Here is a 21,262-nt window from a genome sequence, read left to right as displayed (position 1 = left end):
CTTCATGCGTTTTAGAATATGTGAAGGAAGAGGATTGTGTCTAATGCTCTCTGGTCCATTTACGCCGCCATGTACCTGACAAATGGCCATCTCGTTCTCGTCCAGGTTGTCTCGGAGCTGCTGCAGCTCCACGTCCCTCTCCCTCAGCTTATCCTCCAGGTCCCTCACCACCCCCTCGTACCCCCCCTCCACGGGGGCTGGCGACCGCCCGGTCGACCCACTGTCCGACAGAGGCTGGACACGCCCGCTCAGCGACCCCGACCCTGTGCTCTTACTGGACGAGGAGCGCCCGCTGTCCGAGTTGGAGTGCCCGTGCACATTGCCGGGCGCCGTCTTCATGGGCTCTAGGTGGCCACTGCCAAGCGGGGTGTCTGCGGGTGGCAGATTGTAGGGGATGCTGCCATAGGGTGGCAGGCTCGACAGGGAGTTCCGGCCCGAATCAGACATGGAGCAGGTCTGACTGCCCCCGCCCACGTGGCGCCCGCCGCTGTGGGAGGTGCGTTTCTCCGAGCAGGGCGACAGAATGTCCGTCTGGCTACCAGGTGACAACAGGTTGAGATTGTTCTGGCTGTCTGATAGGCTGGCCCGGTCGTGGCGAGGGGAGAGGTACTGCATGGAGTTGCGGCTCTTGGGGATGACTGGTTTGAAGGCGGTGGGCCGGATTACTGTTTTCTCCATGTTCTGAGGGGTGAGACAGGGTAAGAGGTTGTAAATAATGTATATTCAGTGAATGTTTCATTTATTTTTTCTAATTGTGTTACTGTGAGAGTAGATTGATCTACTGTAAATATAGAGGAAACTGAATGACTGTACCATATAGCCTGGACAGGATCATACTCACCTTCTCCAGCTTCCCCGATACGAGGACCAGTTTGGGTGGGGCTCCTCCTACATTCCCATTGAGGCTCCCCAGCTGCCCCTCCTCAGTGTCAATCCCGGTCCTTGGGCTTCCGTTAGCCACTAGGTTGTCATTCCAGTCCCCCACATAGTGCTGGTTCAGATACGAGTAATTCCCATTGGTCCCGCTGTCCTTACTGGAGCCAATCACCATCAAGGGCTTTCTGTTGCCAGGCGGAGTGAGGCTACTGAGCAGTGGATCCTGGGATGTGTCAGAGGAGCCCAGGCAAGAAATGGCCCCCAATGTGGTTCTGTGGAGCCTGGAAGTTCCCGGCTCGGGACCAATATCAACGGGCCGGTATTGACACTCCAGGTAGGCCGGGCCGGGGCGGTGGGCGATGAGGCTGCTGACGGAGCCCATGGCCTCCTGGGAGTTGGAGGCGGGTGAGGTGGAGGGGCGGTCAGTGGGCGTGTGGGAGGCAGAGGGGTGGCGGCGGGGGGATCCGTTGAGGCCGGGGGTGTGGTGACGCTCAGCCGGCATGGGTGGAGCCTGAATCAGGGCCATGGTGGCTGCTGCTCAGTGGGACAGCCACACAATCTGGGGGGACAGAGGTAGAAACAGAGGGACACAGTCAGTCAGATGAATGGGAACTATCAATGTAGCAAAACAAAAACAAAGTGATACAGTAGAAATATTAGGAATGTACAGCTTGTCTGGACTATGGAACCATCCAGGGTCGTGTTCAGGAGGGCTCAGAGTTCTGAACGTTGCAGATAGAAATGTCTTAGAGATGACCTGAAGAATGTTCACAGACATGCTTCTATGTTCATGTAACATATTCTACATTACAGAGAAAGCGTGTCTGTGAACTTTCTGTGACCCTGGTAAAACCATAAAGACCGCACGAATACAAACAAAATATGTTCTCCTCCTACAGTTAAACATCCAGTAGCCACACAGACAGAGCCAACTCATTTACATAGCCCTTTCAAGCAGCACAAACATGGGCTTCAGGCCTATGGCTTTCGATGCCTGAGACAGCAAAGGCACATTCTCATCTCATGGCAAATAGCCCCTGACATGGTACTCGTGATGGGAAGCGAGGCGACTGTCTGTCTCCCTACATCCCTTCAACCTCCTTTCAAAACAATGTTAGGGGGAGTGAATGACAAAATCCTAGGGTATTCAATTGGTAATGACATCGTACACGCACGCATGCGCACACCATGGCAACCATCTCCTCCCAAACGGTGATCTCATCCAAAACAGCAACACTACACAGATCGGCCGTGACATCATCAGTCTCAGGGCACACCGTCTGGTGGTGAGTGGAGAACAATGGTAGACGGGAAATGGCGCATGATGGCGAGGTCACGCTTCGTGTTTTGCAGGCCACCCAGCTGTGTCAGGGTTCTCCCCAAAGAACGTATGAGGGGCGCTGCGCCACCTTGTGGACTGGCTGCGCCGCTTTTCAATCATTTAAGGCTCTAGATTGCAGGAAATGGCCCCACCTTGTTAAAAAAAAAAAATCTGGTGTGCATTTTAAATAAATCATCACTGCTGTAGGAGTCATCCAAAGCATAACGAGGTCCCAGGGACAGATGTGTCCTGTTGGAGACAGTTCAGTGTCAGAGCGCTGTGAAGTCAGGATCTAAATCCAGATACTGCACTAGCCCTAAACTATGTCAAGTCACACACACACACACACACACACACACACACACACGTGTGTTAAGACCAGGACAGTGATTAAATGGGACTGTGGCGTGTCTATCAACCAGCCAGCTCCTCATTAATTACAGCCAGCCAGCCAGCTTGGCACCAGATGGGCACTGCTGGCGATGCCTCCTTGCCAAGACAAACAGCCTACCACTAAGGTTTATCTGTGATTATGACATTCTAATTAGCACAGAGTGGAGGGGTAATAAGTGATCCCTATTTATTTGATCCGATCATAACTGATACTGAGAGTTGGGGCAGTTGTATGGCAAACAGAAATACTACATACAGTAAAGTATGCAATATACTGTAGTCTCATTGCAAAAGGGTCTGAATATTTTTGTAAATAATGTATTTCTGTTTTCGCTTTGTCATTATGGGATGTTGTGTGTAGATGGATGAGGAAAAATGTGTATTTAATCCATTTTAGAACAAGGTTGTAATGTAACAAAATGTGGGGAAAGTAAAAGGGGTCTTAATACCTAGCCGCGTTAATACCTAGCCGCGTTAATACCTAGCCGGTCTCTTCAACAGTGGTCAATGCGTCTGACCAAGGACCCGGGCATGTCCTTCGTCGACAAATTTTGACTCCTTCTGGAATTGGCCTGACTACTTTGTGGAAGACAGAATTCACCTGGGTGAAAATGGCTCCTGGATGTTGTCATCAAACATTGGGATGATTCTTGGTCAACTAAATTGATGTGAGGGCAATATTAGCGTTACATGTAAGTCAGTTTTTACCATCTCCTCTTTGGTCTCTGAGAGTTCCACATGTTGTATCTGAAAGTGGTAACATGCCAAATGGTGCTAACCGGAGAAATGTCATTGCTATTCCTACTTTGTTTCATTTTCCTAATAGATATAATCCAATCTTTGAGTCTCCTGAAATCTCAAAGTAATCAGACTTGTATTGAAACTCCGTATGATTTTAAATACAGAAAATGTTTGACATTTTTACATCTTAATATTCGTAGTTTATTACCTGAAATGGATCATGTCAAGATCTGGGTCTCGCAGGCAGATCCTGATATTTTTATTGTATCCGAGACCTGGTTAACTGATGAAACCCTGGACTTTGACGTTTCTATGGATGGTTACAATGTGTTCAGGGCTGATAGGAAAGGCAAAGGTGGTGGTGTTGCTATTTACACGAGGAATATTCTTTGTCTCTGTTAAAGGCTACCTCCAGTCCTAAACTATTTGAATTGTTGGCTTTAAGTCTTCAGTTGGGTTCACACCCAAAAATAACAGTTCTAAGAATCTATCGTCCACTCTCCGCCAAGAAGTGTGTACTAAACGAACTCACTGATTTAATTGCAATTGTTATTACCCCAGAGGTGTTGATCGCCGAAGATTTTAATCTTGCATGGGGAACGAACGATGCGGACTGTTTAAAAGATTTTTGTACTAATTTAAAATTTGACCCAGCTGATTACAAAGCCCACTCTCCAAACTTTAACAGGACCCTACGAAATCAACTTGGTTTGACCTCATATATACAAATACTCCAGAGAAATATGCTGGAAGTGGGCTATTTGCTTTAGATATTAGTGACCACTGTCCCATTGTATGTATCAGGGATATACAGATGCCTCGATCCAAACCTTGTTTTATCAACAAGAAGAATTCTTTCAATTTCAACGAACAGGCCTTTGTGACCTTTATTTTGGTGACTTTGATTGTATTGCATCTATACCTGACCCAGAGTTGGCTTTGAACCACTTCACAAACGTTTTCAAATGGTATTGTAGATAATTCTCCGTTTTTTTAAAGGGAGCATGTTTAAAAATCGGTCTTGCCCTTGGTTCAGCCCAGAGCTATCTGAAGTCATACACAACAGAGATGCTGCCTGGGCCAAAGCTAGATTCACAGACTCGGGCCCAGACTGGCAGTCTTTTAGGCAATTGAGAAATCTGTGTGTAAAACTAGTGTAAAAAAAAGCCAAATCAGATTATTATGTTAACACACTATCTGAATGTACAGGGAACCCAACTAAATTCTGGAAAGCTGTTAAATCACTGAAGGGTTGTGTCTCCTCGTCTCTCCCCCAAGAAATTAATTTAGGTTCTGGCCCCATTACTGACAAATTGATATCATTAATGCATTTAAGGACCATTTATCTCCGCAGGCTTTATATTTGAATGTATTTCAAAGCCAGCTCTTGAAAAGAGTCGTTTGGATGTTGATGGTGAAAATCTATTGAAATGATACTGAAAATGCTGGTCAGGAGTTTTCTTTTCAGAAATTCACTGATAAAGAAGTCCTGGATGCTTTGTTAACATTAGCCACACAAAAAAAAACAACAGGGGCTGATCATTTAGAGCCTGGTCTGCTTATGTGTGCAGCACCCCTTATTGCTGGCTCAGTAGCCAACATTTTTTATTTAACATTGTTATCAGGAAGTATTCCAAAGGCATGGAAATCTGCATATCTTGAAAATAGATTTTCTCATCAATGTGACTCCCTGTTTAAATCAAATAAATCTATACTTGTATTGTCAAAACAAAACAAAAAAATCCCTCTCGCACACAAATTTGTGTTTGCAGTAGTGCACTAAACCTTCAGCACACCATTTCTTAGGATATATGTTTGCAGGTTGACTACTATGCCCTTTTCCATGCTCATTACACAGGTGCACCTTGTGCTGGAGACAAAAGGCCACTAAAATGTTACGTTTTCTCCAACAACCCAATGCCACAGATTTCTCAAGTTGAGGGGGTGTGCAATTAGATACCTCATCCCCATATTGTTATTTATTTTTGCTCTTTTGCACCCCAGTATCTCTACTTGCACATCATCATCTGCACATCTATCACTCCAGTGTCATTGCTAAATTGTCATTTGTTTTGCCACTATGGCCTATTTATTGCCTTACCTCCCTAAAATCTTACTACATTTGCACAGTGTATATAGATTTTTCTATTGTGTTACGTTTGTTTATCCCATGTGTAACTTTGTTGTTGTCGCAATATATAAAAAATAAATTGACAGGAATGTCCACCAGAGCTGTTGCCAGAGAACTTTGTTCATTTCTCTACCATGAGCCACCTCCTACGTTGTGTGAGAGAATTTGGCAGTACATTCAACCAGCCTCACAACCGCGGACCACGTGTATGGCGTCGTGTGGGACGAGCGGTTTGCTGATGTCATCATTGTGAACAGAGTGCCCCATGGTGGTGGTGGTGGGGTTATAGCATGGGCAGTGCATACACTACGGACAACGACCACAATTGCATTTTATCGATGGCAATTTGAATGACGAGATCCTAAGGCCCATTATCACGCCATTCCTCCGCCGCCATCACGTCATGTTTCAGCATGATAACATACGGCCCCATGTCGCAAGGATCTGTATACAATTCCTGGAAGCTGAAAATGTCCCAGTTCTGCCACGGACTGCATACTCACCAGACATGTCACCCATTGAGCATGTTTGGGTGGCTCTGGATCAATGTGTACGACAGCGGGTTCCTGTTCCCACCGATATCCAGCACAGCCATTGAAGATGAGTGGGACAATATTCCACAGGCCACAATCAACAGCCTGATCAACTCTATGAGAAGGAGATGTCGTGCTGCATGAGGCAAATGGTGGTCACACCAGATACTGACTGGTTTTCTGATTCACACCCTTATCTTTTTTTAAAGGTATCTGTGTGACCAACAGATGCATATCTATATTCCCAGTCATGTGAAATCCTGAGATTAGGGCCTAATGAATTTATTTCAATTGACTGATTTCTTTATATGAACTGTAACTAGGTGAAATCTTTGACATTGTTGCATGTTGGGTTTATATTTTTGTTCAGTATAATTTCATTCAACATTCTGGCTCGCAAGGAAAATGTTCATGCTTTCAGTACTTTGTTTCAGACTGTATTCCAAGAACTGGTATCAAATTCTGATTTATTAGGCAAGGAAGTAACCCTACTCCTCAGCCAGAGGTCATGTGGCGCTCTGAAGACTCCGAATTTACGAACGGACAATCTGACAGCGCTCTGAATTTACGAATGGCCCAGAGCGCACTCTGACACTCCAGAGTGAATTTACGAACACACGCCTTAGCTTCTCAAAGCCTCGGAAGGAGGCCAGATAGACCGATCACACTGACTCACGTACTGTAGGCCTAGTTCAACCAATAACCATGGGAGTCAGTGCTGCTTTGTCATGGAGGAAATTGGCACCAAAAATACAGGTATATTTCTCATTCAACTCAGCTGCCTGCAGCTTCGAAGACATTCTCTGAGCAAATTGGTTGTATCTCTGGGAAATGCCTAGGATGTATTCAGACAGGCAGACAGACACTCCCGCAGAAATAGCCATTTGCAGCCACATCGGCTAAAACCACTTGTTTCCCTGAGAGAAACAAGTGGTCAGAGAAGGTAGTGGTCAGTGGGTTCAGTATCACCGGTAGGTGGAAGAGCTCCAGTCCACCGTGATTTAATAACCACTGCATGGCAACGCTCACAGTCACATGACATGGCTATAGGGGTGCTCAGTCATGGGCAATAAAGTAATGGCAGCTTACCCCTCAGGTATTTTATACAGCATAACAAGCAATTAAATGAACATGCCCATTGGCAGATTTGGTAAAAAGTGAAAACTAACTTTTCCTTCTCCAGATGCAGCGGGTTATAGACTGCTGGACTGACAGGTGCAGGCCACACCCCAGAACAGCAGCACTTTGCTTATTTGCTACTTTCGTAAGTCGTCTCTTTGAATGCTACAACTGACATGAAATAAACATGCATGGTGTACAACTAAGCACAGGGATCAGGCACAGAAGACCAAACATGAACACATCTCATTTATTGGGTGCTACACACAGAAACACCATGGACACACACATATACAGTAGGCCCAGCAGACCCTGCTTGGCTTGTATGCAACATCACGCAAACATGCTTTGATACAAACCAAGAGGTTGCAGTGAATCCCTCAGAGTCAGTTGTACACATACCAACACAGCCAGAGGGATCTGGGCCCAAAAATACAGTACACACGAGGGGATGTGTCAGGACCGTGAATAAGGACAGCTCTGTTTTACTGGCTGGTTTTGAGGCCGACTGGAAGAGGCACCAGGAGCAGCACTTCTGATTTGGGATGTATTGAGTGAGAGAGCGTGAATGAGTGAACAATGGAGAAATAAAAAATAAAAAAAATAAAAAATAAAATCGCAGAAAGTGAGAAAAATAAGAGAGAGAGCGTGTGCATGAGCAGTTGGGAACAAACTGTCTGGAAATCCCATCCTCCACTCTACATCTCCCTCCCAATCAAATCCACTCTCTCTTCTTCTCCATCTCCCTCCCCCTTTCCATCTTGATTCAGAGAGTGTCCAACACTGAAAGTAGACCACGGAGGAAAAAAAGTGTGACATTGCTATTTTGGTCCAACAGACAACCTACCTATCCAAGAAAATGGACCCGTTTTCCTCAGCCCCGGTCTGTATGCTAAATCCCACATTGTGAGGCCATCGTCGTGATACGGACTGTCATAGTGCTTCTATGGATAATGAGGTGAGTCTTACACGTATACTTAATGCCATTCTCTCCCTCTGAGGGCTAACAAATTGAGGCAGCACGGACAATAATGAAACCTGAGAGAAAAAAAAAAAGAGGCCTCTTTTCACATGCATGCGCGCATGCGCACATACAACACACACACACACACACACACACACACACATTCCAGGATAACTTTTCTCTGCCTGTCACTGTCTTTGTTTCAGTGAGCAGAGAAAGCTCTCCCACGCTAATAGCCATCTATAGTATAGATACGATGTTGTCTTGCCGTAAACTTGCTACTATCCCATTTCAGATGACTCTGGTCATCGGAATGATCACTTACTTCACATTTTAGTCATGAAGCAGACTCTCTTATTCCAACGGACTTCAAATGCATTCAACTAATGTAGGTGAGACTAAACAAAAATCGAAGAAAGAGATTTAAAAAAAAAACATTCACCTCTAGGAGAAGTTAATTACACCACCAGGCGTCAAGGCTAAGAGCCAACCCTCATGGCTCACACTGTCAACAAATGTTCTATGTCTACAGTTTTGGGAACCCCATTTCGCCTGTTTCTATTTTACATCAAACTACATTGTTCCCAAAGCCCCCAACGTTCCCCATCACAGAGTTACTACTCACACATACCCCAAGATGACCCTTGCATAACTGCTTCTGCACTGGGCCTCCTCTCGTTCACTTCAAAGTCTTTCAGCTCCCAGATAACTCGCATCCACTTTCAATGTGTTCCAATCCTCCCGCTGCTCTGTGTCGGTCTCTTGTCCTGAGGGAAACTTCTCTCCGAGTCCAAACGCGGCTTATTGCTCAGGCCAAATGCCACCAATGTGGATAGACGCTCCGGTCCCTCCTCTTCCTTTTTCCTCTACCCCTCCCTCACACACACACACTCCCCCGCACCACCTCCCCTCTCTCAACTCTCTCGCCCTCTTCTCTCTCGTGTGGCTTTGACCAAACAGGCTCCACTAGGCATAGTGTGCCTTGCTGCCTTTCTCAAGTAATAAAAAGGAGGAAGAGAGAGACCAGTCAAAGGGGAATTCTCCCCTCTTCCAGTCTGTCTAAATAGGGAAGAAAGAAAGAAAGAAAGAAACTGGGCCAGCATGCTGATATTGGAAAATTTTCCAAGTTTTATGGCTCCTGTGATGTTGCTGCAGACATGCGTTCCTAACTAATCAGATAACTGGCCGTACACATGTGCTATCTTAATTTGATCACTCTGTTCTTGCTGACTTATTCACATATTCATGTTTTAAGGCTTTTAAAAGTTTGTAATTTCCACTTAAAAATGTCTGACTTGATTTCCCCTACCGAGAAATGTATCAACCCCTATAAAAATGCCCATTAGTTATAATCCACATAATAATTCACATATCCCGTTGCTGCAGGATTATATTCCTGCTGTGGGAAACTGGTCAAATCAAAGGTCAATTGCTCTTGAAAACTCCTTTTGAAAACAGCCTGTATCTCATCAATACGAGTCAGAAACATTTATTCTAGTGTCAATTTACTACATAGTGTAAATAGAATAATGTTGGTCATAAAGTCGGTCTCGTCCAAAACGGAGTCATGACCAACTTCAAGGTTTGGTTTGGACTAAATTATGTCAATTCATGCCCCCTTTTGCCTATTAACACATGGTCGCATCGGGTTTTCATGGAAAAGACTGGGTGAGTTCGCTTTGCATGGCCGGGTGCCCCGGGCGAGCAGCGACCTCTCCTTAGGAGGACCAATGGAATGGTTGAAAATGAGCAAACCCCACCTACCTGGCACACCAGGCGATGCAAACTGAATTCCCCAGACAACACGGTGTATCTTTGGCAGTAGCTTGATATGCAATGTATATATTGATCAGGAAATAACTAAGTCTAGTGAAAATGGGCTTCTGTGAAGTTGATCAATAATCAGATGGCCAGGATATGGATTAAATGCAACGCTAGCTACAAGTTATGCAGGCTGCCAACCATCAAACTGTGCCTGGTGGTGTTGCTGACGTTGAGTTGGTTACACTAGCTGACTACATTATTTGATAATGCTAGCGAATAGCAAGATAATGTGTCTCATGAAACACATTCCAGACACTGGTTCTCGCTACCTTTGGCATAACTGTGATTTGACAGAGAAATATCAGCTAGCTAACATTAGATAGGCTAGCCAGATGCCGCTAGCTATCCCTCAAGCTATGCCAACTAGCTGCTGGCAGCTTGGCTAAAACACAAGGGCAGCGCTGGCTTTACTTTCTATTTGCCTCTTCCTTTCCACTCTAGCCCACACATAGAACTGTATTAGTCCTTGTTTGTGGTTGAATGGCAAAGACAAAAAAAACACCCATATGAAACCACGCCCGGAAGACAACTCTCGTTTGCCTTCAGTCATGGCCGCTAGCATTTCTTAATGAGCACTGATGAAAAAAAAAATGAAAAAAAAAAAGAGGCCAAATCAGGAAGTGCAGCTCCCCTTTAAGATAGTACATCTGTATCTACAGTGTGCGCCCATGAATGCACGTGTAAAAGACATAAGGTCTGTTCAACTCATAAGATAAATAAGTTTCCTTTTTATTCAAGATCATTCGGGATTTTGGCAAAGAGGCCCCTTATCTACTTCCCCAGAGTCAGATGAACTGGTTGATACCATTTATGACCCTTGGTGCAGTTTAAACGAAGTTGCTAACTACTGTTAGCATAATGACTGGAAGTCTATGGTGTCTGCTAGCACTCTAGCAGATACCCATAGACATCCAGTCATTGTGCTAACACTAGTTAGCATTGGCTCATGAAACTACCTCTAACTTCCTTCGTAATGGACACAGACATAACAGTTGTACCCACGAGTTCATCTGACTCCGGGGAAGAAGATAAAGGGCCTCATTTCCGGGGGAGGGGAGCGTGCTACAGACAAGCAACATAACCCTTTACAGTTCATAGCAGGGTCCCACTTCAGTCAGTTACTGAGTGTGTTACAGTTTCTTAATGAAGCCTCGACAGACAGTGAGATCCAAACACCTACTGACAGTCCCTGTTTTCAGCCTGTCTGTTTCCAGAGAAGTTCTACTATAGTCCTCCAGGCAGACAGCGTTCAGCCTCAGCCCTGACCTGCAAATCCTCCATCTGGCCACAATCAATGAAAAACTGTTTCAATCAATGTTAAGCTGTCTGACAGAGTAGACTAAAGTAGGGTAGCTAGAGAAGTAGGCTACAGCACATACATCTCTCTCTCAAAAGTCCTACAAGTGGGTCACACACTGCTCAGTGTTCTGCTTGTGTCCTTCATACAGTGAGCTGTTGAATAGGTAGAGCTCTTCACTCACCTTGAGGGAAACCAAAGGGAGGCTGCGAAGAGGGGTGTAAAGCAAGCTGACCCCTGGTATTGGTCCAATCCAGTACTATAAGAGCTCTAAAGTTGTCTGCAGGAGACTGGACAACAACAACACCCCCCGTGTCCAAACCGGGTGACAATTAATCATGGGCCCAGTTGCTCACCAGCCTCTCTGGCACCATTCGACATTGTGTCTCACAGTGTTATTGCATGAGAACGTTTCTGCTGGAGCCAGACCCTACTGGAAAAATCTGACAACTCCATAGTAGAATAATTGTATCTTTTTACCTAGTCAAATCCAAATCAAATCAAATTTTATTGGTCACATTCACATGGTAAGCAGATGTTATTGCGAGCGTAGCGAAATGCTTGTGCATCTAGTGCTGACAGTGCATCAATATCTAACAATTCCACAACAGATACCTAAAACTCACAAATCTAAGTAAAGGAATGGAATAAGAATATATAAATAGATGGATGAGCAATGAGAGCGGCATAGGCCAGATGCAATAGATGGTATATACATATGAGTTGAGTATAATGCAAGGTATGTAAACATTATTAAAGTGGCATTATTAAAGTGACTAGTGATCCATTTATTTCAGTGGCCAATGATTTCAAGTCTGTATGTAGGCAGCAGCCTCTCGGTGTTAGTGCTGGCTGTTAAACAGTCTGATGGCCTTGAGATAGAAGCTGTTTTCCATTCTCTCGGTCCCAGCTTTGATGCACCTGTACTGACCTCGCTTGTGTGTTTATGCAAGAAAAATGTTTCTTGAGGCGCATTCAAGTTACGAGTGCCATAGGCAGGGAATTCCCAGAATATAGTATAGTTAACTAGCCAGCTAGCTTTGTAGCCATATATAGCTAAACAATGGAAGGTGCACTAAGTAGCTAGCTGGTTGATGTTTTCCTTTGGTAACCAGGGCAGTTGAAAGCAACATTCACCTCCACAAATGCTATTTACATTGATATCTATACTGAATGAAGCAGTTTAGGGACCTCTTGGGCACCCTTAACATTTACACTTCATTTAAGGGGGAAATTCACCTTAAAATGTTTTGTGCAACTGACTTAAAGTTAAGGAAACTTTAAGGGAAAAGATGAGGGGGAAATTAACTTAGGGTGTTTTATGTAACCTGGGTCCAGTTCCCGTCTCCACACACCCTCAATGTGCGCGTGGCTGGTAGGCTTAGGTCTGCCTGGCCGTAATGCAACACAACTAGCTCCTAGGTTTTTAAAAAGTGTATTATCTTGATTTAAAATGTTTCCCCATCTGCAATGTAATTACTCTGAACTGTGAACCGACCCACGGGTTGACAAAATGTTTTCAGTCTACCCGCCTCAACTGTGGGCATCCAAACCGATGCAGGACTGATTAGCTCAATAGGGTAAATGCAGATTGGCAACCCCTTGCGTAAGCCTATTTATGTATAGCCATTATGCTGTGTCAGTTGGGCTAGAGGTGAGTATGCTTATTGTTGCTAATAGCATACCTGATATTATGGACCATGCAAAAGCATAATTTCATCCAACAGGTTAAACAAACACCTCCATCATGACTTAGTTGGTAGGAGATTGTCAATGTACTGATTCCATGGCACATGGTTTATGAGCCGATACACAAAACGACACCGAACTCAAAAACTTTAAATGATTATACAACATTCCTGCAACCAATAGAATGTTACATATATGAGGGATACAACCATCATAGCTCTGCAGATTTTGATGCGAAGCGACAGAATCATTAGGTCACTTGTTTTGGTACTGCCCATATGTAGCTCGTTTTTGGTCGCAGGTTCAGGAATGGCTGAAAACCTTCAACATTTACTTGGAGCCAACTCTGCAGATGGCACTGCTGGGTGATTTGAAAAGTCATAGTCAATCGATCAATAATATAATAATACTCTTAGAAAAAGTGTTTCTTTAATTTACAATCTGTAGAAACTAAGAGATGTTCAGAACTTTTGTGAAACAGTGGAAACATAGTAGCTGGAAATTAAAACTGGAAGGTCTTCAGAAATAGATGGGAGCGGTTGGTGGTAATGAAACAATGCAGACAACTACATTGATAGAAGTCACAATCTGCAATATTTAATCTGATCTACCCCTTTAAAAAAAAGGAAAATTCAAACACCCCTCCACACTCTGTACTTGGCACATTTAAGGTATTACCCAGGACAAATGCGACCTGCCAACCCGATGTACCCGTCTGGCTGTTCCTCCATTATATTTTCATAACAAGGGCTCCTGTCTGTGGCCAATAGAAAGCTAGGTAATCCATCAGTGTCTGGTCTGCTATCGCTGCATGGGGACATGACTCCCAGGGGGAGCCAGAGCTAAACTTGCCTCAAAACTGCCTCAACCAACCCTCTCCCAAAAATCCCTCTGTCACCATTCACTTAGCCTCGAAATTAAAAACTAGTGAAAATAAACTTGATTCAGTTACAATTCCAAGGCTGGTACCATAGAAATAGAATTCTATGGCTTGTAAATGTACCAATCAGTCCAAATGCACCAACAAATAAACCAGATGTTTACCGCTTCGCACTTCCTTTTAAATCGCTTTACACTGAAGTTGACGAGAAAAAGCTATTGGCATTAGCCGGAGTTGCCCTTGTGGATATAAAAATGAGTAAATCACTATTGTAAGCGCTCTAATACATCTGTACAGTACTCACTTAGCAGACGCCTTAGTTACTCACACACACACACACTCAGACTTACAGTATTGTGTGCCAAAGAGATTAGGGGTTACGCCTCGATCCTAAGAGTTACAGCAGTTACAGGGTGGTTAAGTGACTTAGTGCTTACTTCAAACAGCTGGAATTAGGTCCTGTGCGAGGATACAATTGCTCGACTTCAAAATTGACTTGGTAACACTTTACTGAAAGCCCACAGGCATAATGCATTCTACATTCTACAGAGCACCCTTAGAAACAGAATGGTTCCAAACTGTTTCTGTTATGAAAGCATAAAGACAATTCAAAGCAGCTGTGAGCTCTAAAGTAACATTGCCACAGAGAGTCAATCTCAGTAGTAATTTGAGAATGTTTCCAGAGTCTAACTTCAAGGTAGAGGACAAAATGAAGATGCGTGAAAGCCAGAGAGCCATCGCTTTCTAGGAGAACCAGCTGAGTAATGGAATGGTAAATTGACAATATAATCAGAAGCACATTGGGTTCTTGAGCTCGCTCACCTCTCAATGGCAGCCGGTCTTCAGCTTCTGGAGGCCTGAGAGAATTAGGGGGAACGGGTCGGCTGTGCATCCCAGGGACTCACTGCCGCTGTTGGGACTCTCCTCCCTCTCTGCTCCTAGACTACAGAAGCAACCAGAAAGACAAATTGAAGTTAGCTACAACTGCTACAGTACCAACTCAGAGCTGGAACATCTGAAAGGTCACAACTGAGTGTGTAACCTACACCAGCATGTAAGGTGGAAGTAGCCTTTCCAAGGAAAATCATCATGTTAATACTTGAAGGGTAGGAAGCATGAGTTCTCCTCACCAATGTAACAACACAGTGTGGTCAAAGACCACAATCTGGTTACCTAGAAGTATAAACACAGTTATGTAGTAACCCAAAAATATATCTCATTTCCGGTTATCTTCTCAAAGTATTTGCTTGCAAGTTGGCTGAACATTTTATTGAAACCTGTCGTCATGAGTGCAAACAATTTTGGTTTCATTTGAAGTTAGTTTACATTATAGGGAATAGGCTGGCTTGCCGGGTCCTCCGTATTACATCACCCCCCTGAAAAAACTTTTCCGACACGACTACGGCATTCTGATCTGTCTTATGTAAGGACTTGAAAGATGGCGAAGTGAGGTGTAACTTTGCATTGGGACGTTTGATGTGTATACTAATGCAAATCCATATGTAACATGTGGTTTACGTTTTGCTGCCTACCCTGATTCAGGAGGGGGTTGGGTTAAATGCAGAAGACACATTTCTGAATGCATTCAGTTGTGCAACTGACTAGGTATCCCCTTTCCCCTTCCTATAAAGGAGGAACGCAGAGGGGAATTCCATGCCAACTTAAGAGAACACTTCTTATGTTTGCCCTCATTTACGACTGAGTAGTACTTCAACTTTGACCTCTCCACTATGTTCATTAGTCATTTCTAAAGCACCTCTGTCCTACTCTTTTGTCTTCCTCTGAGTGCCAGAGTATGGGTGAAACTCAAGACAGTCCGGCAAACAGAGAGCTTCCAATGGGAAATAAAGCCCTCTGGTTGCCATGGCAGCCTGCTCGTGAAGCGGATTCCTCCCAGCAGCCTCTTGGACTGGGGCCACATTCCAATACTTTGATAATGCATCCTTTATTTCTTTATGCGGCAACGTGGGGCAAATTTACGGTTAAACTTATGCTGGACAAAGCATTCATATGTAAAAGCAGCCATTTGCAACCACACTGCTCCAGCTGACTATCTGTGCCAGGTTCATAATAGGGAGGGTATTTGAAATTATTTTACTTTTAGAATAATATGGTTAACTTTTTTCAGATATACCCCAAAGAATATTGTAAAAATGCTCGACTAATCAAAATGATGCAAATGGCAGAGGTAAACAGAGGACATATATTTTTCAGGTAATTTTGGCTTACAGCTACAGTGAAAGAGAAGTCCGATTTTCACCACGATGGAACGGATTCTGATACAAAAAGATTTTCTGGTGAGTGTTTTCCATTGAACTATGTCAGGTATTGTGGAAACTCCATTAGGTGCGTGCCTGTAATTGCTATTTTAAGAGGGGAAAATAGCATACCGATGTCAGGACAGACTGGAGGGCTAAATGCCCAGCAGTAGCTCAACTCACCATTATAAAAACTACATTCAAAGGTTTGCTGTTTTATTCAATTAAGAATTTCAAACGTTGTGGTATATCCTTGTAGGTAACTGTTGGATTCTAGCTTTAAATATACTTATTCATGTTCAACTTATTACTTTACATGTACAAGGAATGTATGTGTTAGGGGTCAAGAAAGGGTAAAGAGGAACTTGGTGTGTGGAAAGTTACTGAGTGAAAGTTACTGAGAGAAAAAAGGGGAACAGAGTTTATGACCCAGGTCTGTTGAGTAAGGTGAACAGGAGGTCACTGATAAACATCATGGAGAAGTCACCAGATAACCAGGACTGCTCTACTGAAGACAACGCAACATTTTAAATCAAACTTTATTAGTCACATGCACCAAATTCAACAGGTATAGTAGACCTTACAGTGAAATGCTTACTTACGAGCCCCTAACCAACAATGCAGTTTAAAAAAATACAGATAAGAAATAAAAGTAACAAGTAATTAAATAGCAGCAGTAAAATGACAATAGTGAGACTATATACAGGGGGGTACCGGTACAGAGTCAATGTGCGGGGGCACCAGTTAGTTGCCCCCTCTTTTACGCCACTGCTACTCTCTGTTATCATCTATGCAGTCACTTCAATGACTCTACCTGCATGTACAGTGGGAAGAAAAAGTATGTGAACCCTTTAGAATTATCTGGATTTCAGCATAAATTGGTCATAAATGGAATGTTATCGGATCTTCATCTAAGTCACAAAAATAGACAATCTGCTTAAATGAATAACAAACCATTATAATTTTTCATCTCTATTGATCACACCATGTAAACATTCACAGTGCAGGTTGGAAAAGTATGTGAACCCTTGAATTTAATAACAGGTGGACCCTCCTTTGGCAGCAATAATCTCAAACAAATGTTTCCTGTAGTAGCGGATCAGACCTAAACAACAGTCAGGAGTTTTGGACCACCCCTCTTTACAAAACTGTTTCAGTTCCACAATATTCTTGGGATGTCTGGTGTGAACCGCTCTTGAGGTCATGCCACAGCATCTCAATCAGGTTGAGGTCAGGACTGACTGGGCCACTCCAGAAGGTGTATTTTCTTCTGTTCAAGCCATTCTGTTGTTGATTTACATATGTCTAATGGGTTGTTGTCCTGTTGCATCACCGAACTTCTGTTGAGCTTCAATTGGCGGGCAGGTAGCCTTACATTCTCCTGCAAAATGTCTTGATAAACTTGGGAATTCATTTTTTTCGTCTATGATAGCAAGCTGTCCTGGCCCTGAGGCAGCAAAGCAGCCCCAAACCATGATGCAGTCGGGATGGTTTGAGCCTGGACAGTTACAGTTGGGATGAGGTTGATGTTAGTGTGCATCTTCCAGAGATGTCTAAGTCTTTAGCTGACACCCTAGGATTCTTCTTACCCTCATTGAGCATTCTGCGCTGTGCTCTTGCAGTCATCTTTGCAGGATAGCCACTCATAGGGAGAGAAGCAACAGTGCTGAACTTTCTCCATTTATAGACAATTTGTCTTACCGTGGACTGATGAACATCAAGGCTTTTAGAGATACTTTTGTAAACCTTTCCAGCTTTATGCAAGTCAACAATTCTTAATCTTAGGTCTTCTGAGATCTCTTTTGTTCAAGGCATGGTTCACATCAGGCAATGCTTCTTGTGAATAGCAAAATCCAATTGTGAGTTTTTTTACAGGGCAAGGCAGCTCCAATCTCATCTTATTGATTGGACTCCAGGTTATCTGATTTCTGACTCCAAATAGCTTTTGGAGAAGGTATTAGACTAGAGGTTCACATACTTTTTCTAACCTACACTGTGAATGTTAAAATGAAGTATTCAATAAAAGACAAGAAAAATACAGTGTGTGTTAGTTTAAGCACACTGTGGTTGCCTATTGTTGTGACTTAGATGAAGATCAGATCAAATTGTTTGTCAAATTTATGCTGGAATCCAGGTAATTCTAAAGGGTTCACATACTTTTTCTTGCCATTGTACATGCAGGTACAGTTATTAAAGAGACTGCATAGATGATCACAACTGAGAGTGGCAGTGGTGTTAAGGGGGGGGGGCAATGCAAATAGTCTGGGTAGCCCTTTGATTAGGAATTCAGGAGTCTAATGGCTTGGGGGTAGAAGCTGTTTAGAAGCCTCTTGGACCTAGATTTGGCGCTCCGGTACCGCTTGCCATGCGGTAGCAGAGAGAATAGTCTATGACTAGGGTGGCTGGAGTCTTTGCATCACTGCCTGGTATGGAAACTGCTCGGTTGAGGCAGTGATGCAACAAGTCAGGATGCTCTCGATGGTGCAGCTGTAGAGCCTTTTGATGATCTGAGAAACCATGCCAAATATTTTCAGTCTCCTGGGGGGGGAAATAGGTTTTGTCACACCCTCTTCACGACTGACTTGGTGTGCTCGGCCCATGTTAGTTTGTTGGTGATGTGGACACCAAGGAACTTGAAGCTCTCAACCTGCTCCACTGCAGCCCTGTCGATGAGAATGGGTGTGTTCTCGGTCCTCTTTCTCCTGTAGTCCACAATCTCCTTTGTTTTGATCACGTTGAGAGAGAGAGAGAGAGAGGTTGTTGTCTGTGCACCACACGGCCAGGTCTCTGACCTCCTACCTATAGGCTGTCTCGTCTTTGTAAGTGATCAATGTTGTGTCATCGCCAAACTTAATGATGGGGTTGGAGCCGTGCCTGGCCGTGCAGTCATGAGTGAACAGGGAGTACAGGAGGGGACTGAGCACGCACCCCTGAGGGGCCCGTGTTGAGGATCAGTGTGGCCGATGTGTTGTCAGGCAGTATTGGGCAACAGATAGCAGTTCTGAGAAGTTACACCCCTAATCTCATCTTGACATAAATGCCTGTTTGATTGTGTGCAAAATGTGCTTGCAACTGAGGCACCCAGTGAGGAGAAGAAACTGGGTTTAAGCTTTTTCTAGTTGTCCGTTTGAGTTTTAACTGCGTTTGTTCCTAACGTAACAATGTCACAAGGATCATTTAAATGTAATTTAGATAAAGCTTTTTCGTTGTTAAAATAGGTGTGAAAAATGTTCTCCAAAAATGAACACTCACTCAAGTAATCAAATACTGACGTCCGTTCGGATGTTCTATTAATCAATTTACAGTATCCATCACTAGTTCATTATAGGGCATAACGTTGAGGAACGTTAGGATATCAACATGCCCAGCCCTCCCGTTCACAGGCACATAAATCTTTTGTCTTGCTCTCAATTGTCGCAAGGCTTAAACATCTTTAAAATGTCTCCTCTCCTTCATCTAAACCAATTAAAGTGGATTTCACAAGTGACATCAATAAGGGATCATAGCCGTCACCTGGATTCACCTGGTCAGTCTATGTCAGATGTTCGTAATGTTTTGTACACTCAGTGTACAGTGTATATCCTGGATATTTGCAGGATCAGAGATGTTCGCTAAGCCCTCGATTCTTATATTACAAGCGGAGGAATATTGCAATTTGTTCTTCGGCCTATTTATTGACTTTTTCCTTAAGCCAGGCAGAGTAAATATGTTGGTAACAGATGGAAGTGTTAAGAAGACTGTGGCTTCCCACACGTAATGCAGCTCAAGCCACATGACGATATACTGGCTTCAGAAATATCACACTGTGGCAATATAATGCCCGTGTTGGGTAACACCACATTGGGTACACAGTGTGTGGGAGAGAGGTGCTACAAGACATATTGGATGATTTGACAACATAATAGTAACTCCTGGAGGTTTATAGTTGGCCCACACGGACCATTAACAGGTGCTTAGCTGTGCCAGCCCTCTCTCAACTCCTACTCTGAATCGATTGGAATCAGTAATCCACGTTATTGCCCTACCAGCTGCCAGATAGAGGGGGATTAAACTTCATGCAGAGAGCGAGAGAGCAAAAAGAGACTGCGAACCCTCTGTTTACCATTGCATTACATTATTAATCTGCTGAACAGGCACCCTCAGACAGCCATCGATAACACTAACCTCTCAATGACCTGTTCAGTGAGCCATTACCACCGACAGGCCTTTATTGCAGGCTACCTTGGGGTGGCAGGTAGCTTTGAGGTTAAAGAGGTGGGCTAGTAAACAGAGGGTTACCAGTTCGAATCCCAGATCTGTCAGGAGTGTAGGATGGAGGATAGATCGCTCTCACTATCTCCAATCTGTTAAAATATCTTATTGAAGAGAGAGGTTCACAGGTTCATATTCAAGGGTGCACTTGGATACGTAAGCTGTATTGATTGATTTAGTGAAACACTAAGGGTGTTTGCAAGGCCTTATAAACCTAAAAAGGGGAAGTATTTGGTTAATGCTCTGTTTTGCAAAGTCATGAATAATATGGTACCCAATTGCACCTTTAGTGTGAATAACTAGCCTTGTTTCAACAAAATAATCTCTTTAGGTCATTGTCCTGTTGAAAAACAAATGATAGTCCCACTAAGAACAAAGCAGAAGGGATGGGTTATTGCTGCAGAATGCTGTGGGAGCCATGCTGATTAAGTGTGTGCATTGAATTCTAAAAAAATGACAGACCCTGTCACCAGCAAAGCACCATCACACCACCTCCTCCATGCTTCACGGTGGGAACCACACATGTGGAGATCATCCGTTCACCTACTCTGCGATTCACAAAGACACAGCGGTTGGAACCAAAAATCTCAAATTTGGACTCATCAGACCAAAAGGTCAGATTTCCACCAGTCTAATGTCCATTGCTCGTGTTTTTTGGTTCAAGCAAGTCTCTTCTTAATATTTGTGTCCTTTAGTAGTGGTTTCTTTGCAATAATTTGACCATGAAGGCCTGATTCACACAGTCCCCACTGAACAGTTGATGTTGAGATGTGTCTTACTTTATTTGGGCTGCAATCTGAGGTTGGTAACTCTAATGAACTTATCCTCTGCAGCAGAGGTAACTCTGGGTCTTCCTTTCCTGTGGTGGTCCTCATGAGAGCCAGTTTCATCATAGTGCTTGATGGTTTTTGCGACTGCACTTGAAGAAACTTTCAAAAGTTCTTGACATTTTCCGAATTGACTGACCTTCATGTCTTAAAATAAT

General features: G+C 43.8%; 1 protein-coding gene across 3 annotated transcripts in view; it reads right to left on the bottom strand.

Annotated features, from left to right (window-relative positions):
• LOC112223631 (leucine zipper putative tumor suppressor 2 homolog) overlaps nucleotides 1–21,262 on the bottom strand; it is a 45,676-nt gene that overhangs the window by 8,950 nt on the left and 15,464 nt on the right. Inside the window, exons 2-4 of one of the 3 annotated variants that reach the window (XM_024386722.2) lie at nucleotides 14,591–14,711; nucleotides 842–1,435; nucleotides 76–681 (exon numbers count right to left, since the gene is read on the bottom strand). In XM_024386722.2, coding sequence (XP_024242490.1) covers nucleotides 76–681; nucleotides 842–1,402 — 1,167 coding nt within the window. In that variant the 5' untranslated portion in view covers nucleotides 1,403–1,435; nucleotides 14,591–14,711. Of the gene's footprint in view, nucleotides 1–75; nucleotides 682–841; nucleotides 1,436–8,709; nucleotides 8,905–14,590; nucleotides 14,712–21,262 lie in introns of those variants that run through there. The other 2 variants (XM_024386723.2, XM_024386724.2) reach the window with 2 other exon arrangements.

The sequence above is a fragment of the Oncorhynchus tshawytscha genome, linkage group LG24 (assembly GCF_018296145.1).
Source record: "Oncorhynchus tshawytscha isolate Ot180627B linkage group LG24, Otsh_v2.0, whole genome shotgun sequence".
Lineage (NCBI taxonomy): Eukaryota > Metazoa > Chordata > Actinopteri > Salmoniformes > Salmonidae > Oncorhynchus > Oncorhynchus tshawytscha.
The sequence above is the reverse complement of the archived record's forward strand: the minus strand, read 5'-3'. Positions and strand labels throughout refer to the sequence as shown.